Raw genomic sequence first — 10,731 nt, 5'->3', positions numbered from 1 at the left:
GTATATCATTAAAAAATTGACTTCGAACTATTTTTTTTGTTTGTTTGGAAGATACGTCGCTTTTTAGTCAGGTGGCATATGGTCGGAATCGTGACCGACTGGTCCAAAGCACCAAACTTGGCAGATAGATTCTTATAGCCCTAAAGAAGATATTTAGAAGTGTTGACACCTGAAATTATTTTGGGAAGGCTTCCTTATTTGCATAAGTCGTAAATAGCCTCCGTGTAATATATTTATTCCCATATTTTGGTATTAATGTATTTTTTATGTTTAAAAGTATATTTTTGGATTCTAATTATCCTTGCTTCAATAATAGTTTCTAAATCATATAAGAGAATGGATAATTATGAGGAATTAAAAATAGCTACCCGCCCTAAAATTGTGCTCATTTAACTTTTCCCTTGATATCATTAAGTAGTCTTGCCAAACCTCGATATTGATGAGCATGCAATTCACAAAGTTACTTAGGCCCCTATTGGCACAGTAAAACTATATGGAAAATCATGTGAACAATGATAAAATCATAATATTTAGCCCAGAAAACAAAAAAAGGGGGGGGGGGGAAAGAAGGTGTCCGTAAATTGCGCTTAACCTTAGGCAAAGGGTTGCCTAACAAAACAAACAAAAAAGGGGGGAAAATGAGGTGTCCGTAAATTGCGCTATAAACCTTAGGCGAAGGGTTGCCTAACGTGGGGGTCTTGAACAAGTTCAAAGAAATCCCCCAAATAATAGATTATATGGTTGTTAATAATTATGTTTTTGTCAAAATGTTTTTTCTGGCCTATTATGAAGAAACCTGTAGAGAGAAGACAATGACAAGAAGTGTACACTTTTAGATTTCGGAGGAAACCCCCCAGACTAATATTCTGGGGAAAATCCACGGAATCAGGCAGGGTGGAAAACCCAATCCACATACTGGCCCAGGCGGGAATCGAACCCGGATCACTGTGGTGGAAGACGAGAAAAATGTACTATACCGTATAGACTCACAGACTACTAGACTCAGTCGACAGTCATAGACTCCAAATAATAATAAGATTGTATAGCGCCGCCATGCGGCGAAACTTCAGTAAAATTATTTGCATGGACTAAACTCCGAGTAGGAACCGCGAAAGGGAGTAGATTTTGCCCTTTTCTTGAGTTCGAAATGGATGCACCACCAACCATCGAGACGGTTATTCAGGCCATTTCGGCCCTCTACCACAATCCTGATGCCTCAGAGAAGGAAAGGGCGTCCCGGTGGCTGCAGGAATTCCAACGATCCGTGAGTTTTTATATCAGTTCCGTATGACATGATGAGCGTGCATTGAATGAGTGTACAATTAACATGTGCCAGTTTCCGGACAGTAGGAATTAATCTAGGCAGTGGCTTTTTGGTCGATATTTTATTTTTAGTAAACTTTATTTTCACGGCGATTTTCTCATATTGCCTCATATATAAATATGTGATATTGGTTGCGCCGGCTTTTTTTGTTTTAGGGTAGGCCCTAGCCCCAAAATGTGGCCATTTATTTACCTCCGTAAAATAAAGGCCACACTTGTAGTACTTCCACCATGTACAAAAACGAAGCAGGTCGTTTCGTACCCAAGTCGTTTCGTACCCAAGTCGTTTCGTACCCAGCAATTATGATGCACAAAGGAGATTAAGCCAGTCATGCAAACCCGCTCCTGTGACGTCATCAACGCGCAGCATCATTATCAAGTTCCCAGGGATTTAGATTACGTCCTACATAACTGGCTGTCTGTTTCACTGCCAATCATTCTGCCTCAGAATGTGTATTAAAACTGATGAAGTCTCGACCAATGCGGTGGCATTCACGCACAGTAGCTACCTAGCTACCGAATGTGGGCCCTCTAGCGGCGAAAAATCCTTTGGAAAACACATTTGGTTCCCGTTTTTATGAACGTAATCATCTTCCGATTCGCCCTTAAAGGTAGAGTCCATCATTTGTAATTTGTGCATTTTGTTCGTTTGAAGCAACAAAAAAGTTCAAAATCTAATGAAGGATACTGAGCAACTAACCTGATGAAGTTTCAGCTAAGCTTCAGCTGTACATTCTGAGAAAAACAGCATTCTAAGATCTCAATTTCAAATCAAAAGTTGCTGAATCATGTTTTTGAATTGTTTTGAATTGCAACTATACGCGACGTCGCACACTGATCCGACGAATTATAACAACCGCGCGCGCGTGTGCGTCGTTCGAATACTTGTGCGCGCTGCGCTGAATAACAAAACGAACTACTAATTTAAATTTTCCTACGGTGCTTCTTAAGAATCACCGTTGGAAATGCCTTCTTTCGTTGATTACTTCAAAATGACAGCTTCCCAGAAAGAACAATTCACAGGGAGTTTAGTCTCCTTACTATCTTTCAACCAAGTTAGTTTTTCAACAATAATTACGCCAGTTACTTTTCGGATGGCTGCAAATGATGGACTCTACCTTTAAAGATTGTTTTCCCTTTTTGAATTTTTAAAACTCATATTGAAAGAACATATTACACTGGAATAACACAATAAACCAATTTAAAATCTATTGTATTGGGATCTACAAATTTTTTTTTTTCATTTCAAAGGAAAAGCCTTATCCCTTTGAAAACCCGGGTAACTGGAGAATATATACATTAATAGATACATATTTTGTCCCTTTTATTTCAATAGAAAAGGATTTGGAACCCTTTGTCACGTGTGCAATGAATCTTGGGTACGAAACGACCTGGGTAACCAAACGACCTGGGTACGAAACAAATTGGGTACGAAACGACCGACACCGTACAAAAACATGTTGACCTTTGTCAAATTTTGATTTTCACATTTAGGCTTGGTTTGTAGTTTATTGTTGCTTTAGAAGCATACTCACCCTCTATGGGCTAATCAGAAAGTGCTGCCTTTTTCAGATGTCTATTTTTCGTGAAATTTCCATATTCGTTTGCACACGTTTGTGTATCAAAATCTCAACATGAAATTTCGCGTAAATTAAGACATCTGAAAAAGGCAGCACTTTCTGATTAGCCAATAAAGAGGGTGAGTATGCTTCTAAAGCAAAAATAAACTACAAACTAAGCCTAAATGTGAAAATCAACATTTGACAAAGTTCGACATGTTTTTGTACATGGTGGAAGTGTGGCCTTCATTTACGGAGGTAGTCCAGTAAATTGGCCAAATTTATGGGGCTATGTACATGTAGGCCCTAATCATGTAGTTTAGGCAGTCTACTTAACTTAGCAGTCTAGGCCCCTATGAGGCTATGTCATGATTAACAAACTTTCCATTCATAATCAAAACCCTGCCCTCTTTCGGAATGAGTTCCATACTCGACTGCCACCTATCGGCCGCAAAACACATCAATGCTCACCTTACCTTATGATTTCATTGAAGTCTGCAGACAAATCCAGGAAGCTCTGGAAATGTGAATAAATTTCATGAAGAATGTTTTTTTTAGAGCACATTTTGGTACTGTTGCCCGAATGCATCCGGCCGTATGCTTTCACAAGCTCTGTAGTACAGCAAGAACAGCAAACGTCCCCTGGATGCCTGAAACTGAATTAGCGAATTTGCTAATGATTTTGAGCGAGATTAACTTCTCATCCAGGACTAGCTTTAGAGTAACTCCAGCTGACATTCTCATGTCAGGAATTTAACATGTAACACTGGAGACAAACACTGGAGAACGTTGTTGGCGTGACGTCAGAGACTTTTGGTCTGGGAACCGACCACAGACACTGTCGTTATAGTGCATATCGCGGGCGGCGTCAGACGGGCACTCCTCATGTCCGGATCGTAAGTGCGATTCCAAATTATCCGCAGCGTTTATCATGTGGCCTCGTGATTGGCCCGTCTGACGCCACCCGCACCGCGCGCCCGACAACACAAAATATTGAGACTCGTTATACATGTTTGAGTGTAACTAAATTCCAACATGGCGAGGTAACTGCAATGCATGCTGGTAGCTTGACCTGCAGATCAACAGCTGTCAGTCACATGGCGCGCAGCAGGCTCGGTGGCTGTTGCTTGACTCTAGTAATGCTCGGTGTATAGTGCGCCCTCATGCTGCTGATGGCAGCCATGTTGAATGTGAGAACTTGATAACCCAAAAGCTGTGATGTCATGTTATGCAAATCGATCTTGCTGCTGCTGTATACTCACTGATGCTACCATCCTTCTCAAGATCAAAATATTTATTTAATCATTCAAGCTTCAGCCTTTCAGTTTGAAGTAAAGTGTAACTGGTACCAAACTGGGACCTTGAGGGCTGAAAAACATGCAAAACGAAATCAGGCCAACTTTACTCACTCTTTAGCCAGCAAAATTCTCCCAAATTTTCATTGGGCAAAGAAAAGGTTCTCAGTATTTCACCAACCAAGTTTGAAGACTCAACTTAATTTGTACAGGAGACTTTTCTTCAATATTTTGCACCTGAGAGGGAAGTCAAGTGACGAGGCTAAAGACTAAACTGGTACAATGTACATTGTGTACATGTCCAATTATGATCCTACTGTTTCAAAATACTGACCTCTTCATGCATTGTCATTAGTCTGGTGGCTGATTATGGAAAAATGTGTAGAAATAGAGACTAGTACCAGATATGGCAGATGTTTCTTTTGGCAAAGTTGATTGATGCAGTTGCTAGACTGGTTGTTTTAGGTGCCAGTCTATTTTCTTGTTTTGCATGTTTTCAATACCTTAAGTTTTGGGACTCTCAAACACAGTATTGAGAGTCTGAAATTTTTGGACTAAACTGGTACATGTACGTGTATCTAGAGAAAGCCGTGGGTTAAAAAAACCCCACAATTTTTCATGGACTTCCATGGTCCAAAGATTAGAGGTTCACATGTGCAGAGCCACACTCCCTACATGTACATGCAAATTTCATGCGACCTCGTGTGCCAGCCAATCGGAGCTCTGCTTTTAGAAGTTGTGACGTCATTTAGAGCAGAAAGCTGTTGATTGGTCAATGGCTGCCATTGCTTTTTGTTGTCATAATCTGCTTGAATATGTGGAGTGCTGTGGCCTCGTGGTTAAGGGCACTGGATTCGTGGTCTGTGGGTAAAGCTGCAGGTTGTGGGTTCGAGTCCAGCCGGGGTCATGGTGCGTGTGCCCTTGAGCAAGGCACTTTGTCACTCATTGCTTCTCTCCACCCAGAAGTAAATGGGTAGGCCTACCTGTGAGGGCAGAGATGGTTATTGTGATTGAATAAGCTTGCTTGCGCCTAACAGGCAGCATCCAGCTGTATACTCCCCAGGGAGCTGAGATGGTATTTAGAATGTTTAATTGGCCCAATGATCAGGGGTAATAATAATACTGTAAGCGCTGTGATTTAGTTTACTAATAAGAGCGTTCTTAAATGTCGATTATTGTTATATCATAGACGCTTGCTCGGGCATATCTACATGTAGATTCCATAGGCTAGGAGTTCCATGCTTTCTTTAAAAAAAAATGTGTACATTTGGTACACATGCAGAAGCAGTAGAAGATTGAGCCAGACTTTGAAGCAACGAAGGTCAAGTCTTGCCCCAATTTCCTGTCAGTAAATAGAGGCTCATAATTCAAGGAAATACTTGATTTGTAAACAACTAGGGACTGGCTTATCTTCTCCTGTAATCTTGCCAAACTCACTTGAGAGTTCTGAGTATTCCCAGCCCCAATTAAAAATTACTCCAAAATTTGTCTGCGTCTGTGACTAAGGAGTATTTCAGGAAGTGTTTTTTTTTTCTTTTTAATATTTTGATAACTTCTTTTTCAATTCACATGGGATCGGTAAGTTTTGTGTAATCACGGGCAAGTTGCACGCAATTATTGAGCTGCCAAATATTTTGAAAATGGAAGTTAGAGTTCTTCCATGTGTAAAACCCAAGATACATGTAGTTTCAGCAACACTTCACTATAAGATTATGGGAGTTTTTTCTTGTGGCCCTGAAACTTTGCTGTTAATTTTAGAATAAAAAATATCATCTATCATCATTCAATTTTAACACTGTTACATGTAAATGGGGAGTGACATTTCAAAGTAATGTATTAAAGCAAATAAGGCCAAGTAAAAAAATAAACCAGTTTATCGTCCCTGACTGCTTCCTTTTTCCTGCCGGCCTCCTTTTTTTCTTCTTTTTTTCTTCTCTTGGATGACCTTGCTACTAAGCTCCCATCTGAGGATTTGACTTATAAAATAGGTATATTACTAAATTACGAAAGTCAACAACTTTTTGACTAAAACACAAGCTTAAGCAGCAGCGTGAAATTGTCTCTTTTCCGTCATGAATCAAGTTGAACAAACAATGTAGGGCCTACTGTTTCTGTTTTTCGTTTTGTACTCCCCCCCCCCCCCATGCATCAAGTTGTCAAAAATTCAACATCGTTGCTGGAACCAGTAATTGACTGTCTTTGCTTTTGTTTTGTATTCTTGGTCACAGGTGCATTCCTGGCAGATCTCAGACCAGCTGTTGAGGATGAAGCAAGACGTGGAGGTGTGTTACTTTGCTGCACAGACAATGCGATCCAAGGTGTGTGTACATCCATGGGCTTTCACAAGCAGTGTGCTGAAGGGTAGAGGGGGTTAATGCCAGTAATGTTCATTTATGGGTAGTACTTGAACTAGGTGCCCTATTGAAGTAAAACACGGGTATCAGGGTACCCGTAAAAGAAACTCAACACCCAAAATTCAAATCCTGGAAGTTGTCGAAAGAGCTTTATACATTTACGATGTAAACTGCAACTTTTGCGAGCGTCATCTGTTACACGTTAAAATGCACATAAACGTGAAATATGTTTTAGTTTTCAATGTATCCCAGTTTTCGTGTTGAAAATTCCCCACAAGTGGCATTCAAAACCTTTCAATAAATTCAGAAAGCAAACCTGTATCTCAATTTTGTGTCTAATTATATTAACTGTTTACCTTTAGAGGGTGGAATTATTTGATCTGTTTATTAAATTACACTGACAAGATTGCCTCAGGATACAGGTTTTACATGTATGCACATTGTTGTTTATGAGACACTCTGTAAAAGAAAAAACGTGCGGGCTAGTGAAAATGCCTGCGGGCTAGTTAAGAGTCTGTTTCAGTAGCCCGGCTGGCTAGTGAACAAAAAAGTTAAGGTCGAACCCTGCTGAAAAGTCCTAAGTAATTTGTAAAGTTGGTTACGGATGTACTCTTTTCCATAATCTGGAACTGGTTCCTGACATCAGCGGTTGGGTACCATGTTCCAATGCACAGCCCTAGTCTGTGTGTGCTCCTCATCAAACAGGGTCACTGTGCTGTATCTTGGCGTAGAATAAATTTTGTTATTTTATGAGGAGTCATGGAAAATTGATGTTCCAAGTAAAAAGTCATGGAATCCTGCACAACCAATAAGTGATGATGCGTACTGTAGAATGCCATGGTCCAGTGGTTACGGTGTTTGACTCATGTATGAAGGTGCGTGGGTTTGAACCCTGCCAGGAACATGGTGTTTAATAGGCAAGACACTTAACTACAATTGCCTCTCTCCACCCAGGAGTATAAATGGGTACCTGTAAGGGTCGAGGACCGATTGAGCGCTGATATCGGCTGCCGCGTGGTCCCATGGCCTGATGAACGGGGTAATAGTTGTAAAGTGCTTTGAGATCGTTGATACGATGGAAAGCGCTACATAAGCACGTTATTATTATTATTTACTATGTGTTAATTCCTATATACTTCATGTGCTTTTAGTAGTGTTCAGCACTTTGTAGTACCATGAACTGCTACGGTAGGAAGGCAGTGACAGAATGCCTTAAGATTTTTGGGTGACATGCAAGACTGACCTAAAAAAAAGTGGGCGGATCGGATGGCTGTGAGGGGAGGTGCAGGCCATCTTGTTGATGGTAATGCACACTACACGGACCATTGTTTTCGATATGATGACTGTATTGTAAATACACCGGATGCCGAAACACATAGGAACTGGTGATGGAAAGCCCAAATTCACGAAATTTCATTCAAAGATTTCTGTGGGAACCTTGTTTATACATCAGTGAAAATGGCTGAATGCATTGCTGAATGAACTTGGTATACATTTTGTGTCCAGAAATGAAGAACTTTTTTTAAAATGAAGATAAAAAAGCCTACTTTCCAAAAGTGTCAAGTCAATCAGTTCTTCCCAAAACCATGTGCGACTCATACAAACAACCTTCCATAAAAAAAAATCTCACACTGGACACATGAAGTACTGATACTATATGTGATGCGATCAAGCTAAATGAGTCGTTTGTCGGCCCTTATCGATTTTTTTTTTTTTTTTTACATTATTGAATAGAGCTATCTTTCAGTTTATATTTGATGAAAACCCCATGTGAATACGACCTTCCGTTCAGAAGTAATGGAACTAAGAACACAGGCAGATCAGAAAGAAGAAAACAGAGAAATCAACGATTCAAAATTGAAGTGTTTATTAAGCAACGATAAACAGGCTTTATTTCAGGTTATTGAATATGAACTCCTTATCAAAAATGTCACATTTTAACTACTTCATCGTGAGCTTTTCTCATTAAAAAAAATAGTTGTCATGAAAGAGGACATATGTGACCTTCTGATTTTACGAAAAAGTGAATTTTGGAATGTCCATCTTAAAATCATAATTTCAGACAAACGACTCATTTATTGCATCTTGATCTTGCATCTTTTTTTTGCAGCTTGATTGCATCACATATTTCACCTGCGTTTTTGTTCTGATCATTCCCCAGATCCAATACTCTTTCCACGAGCTACCACCGGACTCCCACCAAGCCCTGAGGGACTCCCTCATCATCCACATTGAGAGCCTCAACGATCCCAACTACCAGATCATCCTGACCCAGCTATGCCTGGCCCTGTCCGACCTGGCACTGCAGATGGTTATGTGGAAGAACTCTCCAAATTATCTGATTCAGAGGTGCGTTGGTAGATCTTATATATTTTCATCTACTTCAAACCATATTTTTTAGGGTAACCCTGTCGGCCGCCATCATTCTAGGGGAGGCTGTGTAGAAGATTGACGTGAAGAAGATTGAAACTGAAGTTGGATCTGAACAAGTGTATTTCTCAGGCAATATCGTTTTCCGATTTTAATAGGATTTCCTATTTTTTTCTTCTTTAATTTCCTATTGTTTGCTCCATTTTCAGCATTCCATACTGCAGGACACTTTTGCTTATTTTTTGACCGAGGGTCAAATGCCATGCCTGATTTGTGAAAACCTGACAGAAGATTTTAGCAGTTTCTGAATATTTCAGTTCAAATTGTTGCAATCTCAAACTTTAGTGGAGTGCCATGGCCTCATGGTTAAGGGCATTGAATTCTTGGTCTGTGGGTAATTCTGCAGGTTGTGGGTTCGAGTCCTGGCGGGGTCATGGTGCATGTGCCCTTGAGCAAGGCACTTTGTCACTCATTGCTTCTCCCCAGCCAGGAGTAAATGGGTACCTGTGAGGGCAGAGATGGTTATTGTGATTGATTTAGCTTCCTTGCGCCTAACAGGCAGCATCGAGCTGTATACTCCCCAGGGAGCTGAGATGGTATTTGGAATGTTTAATTGGTCCAATGATCAGGGGTAATAATACTGTAAGCGCTGTGATTTAGTTTACTAATAAGAGCATTCTTAAGTGCCGATTACTATTATCATTATTTAATTCTTAACTTCTTCCAGGAGGTTCTTGTGTTATTTTATTTTTAGTTTACTTTTTGAGGAAATGGTTTAATTAATACTTGATCCTTGTTTGTAGGTTTGCTGCTGGTACCTCCCAGATTCCGATCCTCCTTGAGTTACTGACGGTCTTACCAGAAGAGGTCCATAGCCGGTCCCTACGTCTCGGCATGAACAGGAGAGAAGAATTCACTCACGAGTTGGCCCAGGTCGCTCCGACGGTCGTCCGAATCATGGTAAGTGTTTACCACAAATGATAAATGGTATTGTGTTGAGGTCCACTTGGGTAATCAGAACTAAAGGTTTAGAACGTACCCAGATGTAGGCTGGGTCATGTGCGTCAGTGCCAACTTCAACTTCGAAAATTAAAGGTCGGTGCACCATCAAAAAGCGGAGGGGGTGGGGGCGCTAAAATTATGTTTGGGGCGCTTTTTGCAGTCATACATTTCTTTATGCTAAAGGGCAGATGAACATGTAATTTATGTACAGAAAACAGCTTTTCTAACACAGTAACTCTAACAATTTAGTGCAATACTGGCTCACCATCATCTTTTTTAACACATCAGTGACCAGGGACTCTGAGGCAATTTGGCCTTGAGATTTTTGACCTGATTGATTGCTACAATGGGCAGGCTTGTCAGTTTGACAAGTATTGCATGTTACTGCTTTTGGTAGAGTTTCTGGCCAAGATATACCCTGGAGGGAAAGGGTAGTGGCACTTGTTTGTCTTTTTAATTACTTTTTCCTTTTTTAAGCATGGCGGGCAAACTTTTTAAGCTTGGCAGCAACTTTTGAAGCTTGGCGGGTGCCTCAGAAAGCTTGGCGGGGCACCAGGTTATTTTTACAGGTTGGAGAACACAGTGGGAGATCCCTATTGGTGGTGTAAATTGCACAGTGTTAGAATTTGAAGGATTCAGGAAGATTCTTGTCCACCTTTGATTTCTCAGGGAGCCTGCTGTGAGACGTCCATGGGAGATCACCGTCTTCTAGGCCGGATCTTCAAGTGTCTCTCTAGCTGGTTCTATCCCGGCATCTTACCCAGCAATGACGTGGCTGGCAGCTCGCTTGTCAACTTGCTCCTTGATGTCCTGGTGAGTTGCTCAAGC

At 40.7% G+C, this 10,731-nt stretch overlaps 1 protein-coding gene across 1 annotated transcript in view; it reads left to right on the top strand.

The window, feature by feature from the left end:
* Positions 1 to 1,075: 1,075 nt before the first annotated feature.
* The window catches only part of LOC119735780 (transportin-3-like), a 31,208-nt gene continuing 21,552 nt past the window's right edge, over positions 1,076 to 10,731 (top strand). Inside the window, exons 1-5 of the mRNA XM_038209708.1 lie at positions 1,076 to 1,264; positions 6,406 to 6,495; positions 8,693 to 8,880; positions 9,705 to 9,861; positions 10,573 to 10,716. Of these exons, the coding sequence (XP_038065636.1) occupies positions 1,148 to 1,264; positions 6,406 to 6,495; positions 8,693 to 8,880; positions 9,705 to 9,861; positions 10,573 to 10,716 (696 nt within the window). The 5' untranslated portion in view covers positions 1,076 to 1,147. The remainder of the gene's footprint in view (positions 1,265 to 6,405; positions 6,496 to 8,692; positions 8,881 to 9,704; positions 9,862 to 10,572; positions 10,717 to 10,731) is intronic.

Source organism: Patiria miniata, unplaced genomic scaffold (assembly GCF_015706575.1).
Source record: "Patiria miniata isolate m_02_andy unplaced genomic scaffold, ASM1570657v1 HiC_scaffold_29, whole genome shotgun sequence".
In the NCBI taxonomy this organism is placed as follows: Eukaryota; Metazoa; Echinodermata; class Asteroidea; order Valvatida; family Asterinidae; genus Patiria; species Patiria miniata.
The sequence above is the reverse complement of the archived record's forward strand: the minus strand, read 5'-3'. Positions and strand labels throughout refer to the sequence as shown.